The sequence below is a fragment of the Accipiter gentilis genome, unplaced genomic scaffold (genome assembly GCF_929443795.1).
Source record: "Accipiter gentilis unplaced genomic scaffold, bAccGen1.1, whole genome shotgun sequence".
In the NCBI taxonomy this organism is placed as follows: Eukaryota; Metazoa; Chordata; class Aves; order Accipitriformes; family Accipitridae; genus Astur; species Astur gentilis.
This window is the reverse complement of record NW_026060956.1, coordinates 994444-999490: the sequence shown is the minus strand read 5'-3', so window position 1 is coordinate 999490 and position 5047 is coordinate 994444. Positions and strand designations below refer to the sequence as shown.

The 5047-nt window shown below is 56.4% G+C and overlaps 1 protein-coding gene across 1 annotated transcript; it reads left to right on the top strand.

The window, feature by feature from the left end:
• Positions 1-1092: 1092 nt before the first annotated feature.
• LOC126037208 (T-cell activation Rho GTPase-activating protein-like) lies at positions 1093-3660 on the top strand (the record flags this gene model as incomplete). Its single annotated transcript, XM_049797473.1, is given in 9 exon segments — positions 1093-1176; positions 1411-1448; positions 1450-1570; positions 1655-1770; positions 1932-2127; positions 2355-2472; positions 2600-2745; positions 3325-3416; positions 3503-3660. Coding segments are annotated over 9 exon segments (1035 nt in total), but the record flags the coding sequence as incomplete, so codon positions are not given.
• Positions 3661-5047: the final 1387 nt, after the last annotated feature.

Below are 5047 nucleotides of genomic sequence, written 5' to 3'. Positions count from 1 at the left end.
CTTCTTCCTCTCCTTCTCTCTTGCCCAGTGGAGGACGTTAAAGGCCAGAAGCCTGGAGACCCTGATCGAGGGCCAGGCAAAGGTGAGAATGGCTGCCTTTCACCTGCTTCTCGCTGTGCCAGGGATCTCTGGCAAGTGGGGTGACCTTCTGCAGGGAGCTGAGAGGGTGGGGAGCCACGAGGAACACCAGCACGTCCTTGCTGGCGGCGCTGGGAGGAAACCTGCCGTGTGGGGCAGAGAGCCCGGCAGGGTAGAGGGTCCCAGCTCTGCCGCGCTCAGGCTGCTGGTGCCGGGTGGCAGCTCGCCGGTGGCCCTTTCTGCTGCAGGGCTGCTCTCTAAGCACAGCCTGGTTCTTGCAGGATCATCCCACCCAAAGGCCTCCGTTGGTTCCTTCTGGCAGTGGAGGGGGATGTTGCTACTCAGCAGGTGAGTTTGGAAAAGACAGGCAGGGAGGGCCGCCTTTCCTCCTGCAACCAGCACTTCTGCAGAACATGGGATGCTGCTGTGGCTGCCTTTTGCCTGAGCAAGTCTGTTCCCATCGCTCTGCAGCAGGAGAGAGCTGAGCCCTCGGGGTCCCTTTGTTCCCACCTGAAGTCCCTCCCTTGCATGCAGGGGCAGAGGGGACATTGGCAAGCGGTCAAGGTGCTGCCTGCCGCTGGTGCTCCATCCTCAGAGCTGGGCAGATGGGTCCTTGCTCCTCGGCTGGAGTCAGCAGGAAAAGAGCTCGCTTGTCCCTTGAGTGTCACCTTGCAGGTTTAGCACCCCAAGGAAGGATGTCACCTGGACGAGGAAGGACACCCTCTTGACAGTGGCCACTGAATATGGTTCTCCAAGGACATGGAGTCTCTGCTGCTGCGCACAGCTTGGAGGAGGGCAGGGCGAGGGCTGGGCCAGGCTGGCCCAGCTGTCACGGTGTAACACCAGCTCTCAGGAGCCTCTGAGATGGAGCCCCGGAGCCGGAGCTGCGGTTCCAGCTGCCCGCTCCCTGCCCGTCCTGCCGCACTGCTCTGGACCACACGTCAGGCAGGGCAGGGCAGGCTGCAAGAGCACTGGCCTGGCAGTCTCCGTTGACGGGGTCTCGCTCTGTTTTCCTTTGCAGCTGGAGGGAGCAGGAGGAGGAGGAGAAGGGGGCTGCTCCTCTGTGGGGAGGATGGCACGCTGCCCCAGCCCATCCAGGTAAGCCAGCCTGGACAGCGGGTCCCCAGCCCTGTGCCTTCTCAGAGAGGCAGTATCCTCAGGAGAGGAACCAGGAGCTCTGGGGATAGGGGATTTGGCTCTTCACCCCCAGCATACCCTTTTGGTGCCAGCCCGCTTGGGGAGGCAAGGAGCCAGGTCTGGGGCAGTGCTCTGGCCACTGCTGTTGCAAGGCAGCTCCCCAGCCAAGTGACTGTCGTCCTGCCTCTCCTGCAGGAGCTGCTGGCTGTCCTGCACCAGGAAGGGCCATCGACAGGGCATATTCTGGAGGGCTGCCAGCAGGACGGCGCTTCGGGAACTGAGGGAGGCCCTGGATGGCAGTGTGGACGTCGACCTGGAAAGCCAGCCTGTGCTCCTGCTGGCCATCATCTTGAAGGTGAGCATGTCTGGCCTGCAGCTGGAAGAGCTCCTGGCTGGCCTGGAGTGTTCAGAGGCTCACCTGGAGCTCTTGGCATTGCAGGACTTCCTCCGAAGCATCCCCAGTAAACTCCTTGTGACCAACCTCTACACAGAGTGGATGACAGCGATGGAGAGGACAAGCAAGCAGGAGAAGGCGGAAGAGTTGGAAGCCTACGTGTGGCCAGCAGCCTGCCTGTTTAGCAGGAGCACTGACCACTGGCTGAGAGCAAATGCAAAGCTGTGCAACACAGCCGCTGGCTCCCACCTGCCTTGTGCAAGCCTGGGGAACAGCTGTGGGCAACATCTGCTTTATTGACGTTGGGTTTCTGTTCCCTCAGGGTGGCCAACAAGTTGCCTGCAGCAAATCTCCTCCTTCTCAAGTAGCTGCTGTCCCTGCTCCAGCGTATCGCACACAACGTGTGCACCAGCAGGATGAGCTGCAGCAGTCTGGCCATCTGCGTTGGGCCAAAGCTGCTGAGTCCAGCCGACAAGAACCTGCTCCCGCTGGAGCTGCTGCTGGAGGTGACTGACAAGGTACACTGTATTTCCCATCTGGCTGCAGCCTTCCCGGCCCATCCGAGCTTGGCTGCTCAGAGGTCCCTGGTTGCCTCCTCTCTTGTGCAAATGCTGGTGGGGTGGCTGCCTGGAAAAGCAGCCCCACAGCAACAGCCTTCTGCGCAGAGGCAGGTGTCGGGAGTGGGAAAGGCTGCTTCACACGTTTTCAGGCACTTGTGCTGAAAGCAAGGCTTTCCTGTGTGCAGGTGAACATGCTAGTGGAGTTCCTGATTGAAAACTGCAGGAAAATCTTTGGGGAGGAGATGGCTGGCCTTTCCAGTCCACCAGCTGAGGAGTTGCCAGCGCCCATGGGCAGATCCACAGGTATGAGGAGGGACTGAGGGTTGTCACAGCCTGAGCAGACAGCTGGTGTAGGGCTTCAGGTTGCTTTAGCTGTTGTATGCTTCCAACAAGTCACTTCGCTGCACATGCTTTTGCTTTTGCTTTCCAGAGCTGCCTTTGGAAGAGCAGCGTGGCCCTGCAGGCGAAGCAGACACGGAGCACCAGGCAAAAGCCTTCCTGGACGCACCACCCTCTCTGCTCATCCTCCAGAGAGCAGCAGGGGCAGACACAGTGATGGGATCGGAAACAGCAGAGGTATGGCAGCTCCACAAACACTGGGACAACAGGTCTCATGTAGGAGGGGAGCTCCTGATGAGTCCAAGTAGCTGCTGTGCCTCTTCCTGGCATTCCATCTCTTGTGGCTTTCTGTGGGTTTGGGTTTTTTTTCCCACTGGCATGATACATTGTAAGTAAAACTGGAATGGTTGTTTCTCAAATGCGTTAGGCATGTGCTTAACCAAGGGAAATACCTACAAAGTACCTCCAGAAAGAGAGATTTCAAAAGCAAAGCCTCCTACCACAGAAGGTGTTATTGCACCAAAGGGATAGCCGCAGAGCTCTGTCTCAGGAGGGCAGAAGAAGCCCTGGCAGAATGAAGCGGGCAAGCCTTTTCTTGCCCGGAGGGGGACCACAGGCTCCCTGCTGAATGGCCCCCACAAGCGTCACACACCTGTGTGAACATTGTGTTCCAAAGGGAGGCCCTTGGAAGACAGGGCTAATGCAAACCAGCCAAAAGGATCTTCTCTGTAGAGCTATGGTAGCAATTTGCCAAACAGTCGCCTGCTACTCCAGGGCGTCCCTTGCCATCTGCTAATGCCGACATTTCTGGTTTAGGCACCTGTTGTTTTGCCTCCAGCCACCCCAGAGACCGCAGTGGACTCCCTGGTGTGCGCAGAAGAACTCAAGAGCCCTTCAGAGGAAAGCAGGTAACATGAGTCAGCTTTGGTTAAATCCAGAACTGATTCCAGTTGACCCTGGCTTTACCTATCTAATCACACTGTGGGATGGAAAGGTTTGCAGGCTGCCCCCAGGAAAATGAAAACCGAAGAAAAAGAAGGAGAAAAGAGGCCTGGGCAGAGGAGAGGGAATGCCAACAAGAAAAGGAAAGAAGGAAGAGAGAAAAAGATGGGGACTGAAAGAAAGCAGGAAGGGCCAGAAGGTGAAGAAGCCCAGGTGTGTCCCAGGCTCTCTGCCTGTCTTTCCCAACTCTGAACACTGCTCTACATCAGTCGAAGTCGCTGCCAAGGACGGCAAGGGACGGTGCTGCACAGGCTTTGGAAAGAACTCCGTGGCAGCTCCCCAGGGGCTCCCCATCGAGCCCTGCTGCGTGGTATTACCCATGGGCATAAGAGGCCAGAGCCATCCTATAGTCAATGCCAGCAATGGCTCTCTCTTCTGGGCTGAAAACAAATCCTTGTCAACTGTGTTGCCCAAAGAAAGGGGAACCAAGTCATGCCTGTTCCTGCCTTTGTGGGTTTCTCTGTGCTTTCTGACTCTATCATTGTAGGTGCCAGTTTCCTGGAACTGGCTGAACCACGGTGACTCCCGGGCTCCCGCACTTCATGTGCACAATAAAAGACATTTTCTTTTTTCTTACTGTGTCTGCTGTGTGATCTTCTGGCTGAGGTAGAGGTTGTTTTGTGATAAATTGTATTGGAGGAGTTTGGGATCATCCCTTGTCCCAGAATCCTTTCCAGCAGGCATCGGGGCTGAGTTCAGGGGCTTTAGGAGTGAAGCACAGAATCACACAGAACGGCTGAGGTTAGGAGGGACCTGTGGAGGTCATCTGGTCCAACCTCTCCGCTCAAGCAGGGCCACCTAGAGCAGGTTGCGCAGGACTGTGTCCCCTTGGGTTTTGAGTATCTCCAAGGACGCAGAGTCCACAACCTCCCTGGGCATCCCGTGCCAGCGTTTGTCCCCTCTGACAGCAAAGTTGTTTCCTCATGAGCAGCTGGAATATCATGTGCTTTAATTTGTGCCTGTTGCTTCGGGTACTCTCGGTGCACACTCCTGAGAAGAGCCTGGCTCCCTCATCTTCCTTCCCTCCCAGAAGCTTTTTATACACATTGATAATACACCTCCCCTCTCCTCCAGTCTTCTCTTCCCCCAGCCGGAGAGCGCCAGGACTCTCAGCCTCTCCTCACATGGCAACAAGAAGGAGAATTTCCACCGGTCCTCTTCTGGACACTTTCGGAAGGCCTCCCTCCCTCTCTCTCAGATGAGAAATCTGAGCCATTAATCTACATCTAGGTTTCCTCATCAGCTGCGCGATTGCAGTTTGATGTGGTGGTGCAGAAACAAAAGTGGAAGGAGCTACCATCTGTCACCTACCATGAAGGTCAGCTGTAGCGGAGAGGATGTGTTCGCTGATTTGCTGCCTCTGTAAGAGCAGGCCCATGCTCCATTAGGAATTCAACTGCAGGTTCCTCCTCTCATCCCAGCCAGGTCCCTTAGTGGTCCCTTGGCTTTCCTGGCTGCTCTGCTGGTTCCCTACTGGCACAAACCAGAGAGGAAACCGTGCAGTGCTCAGCTCTTCAAGGGCTGACATAATGAGTAA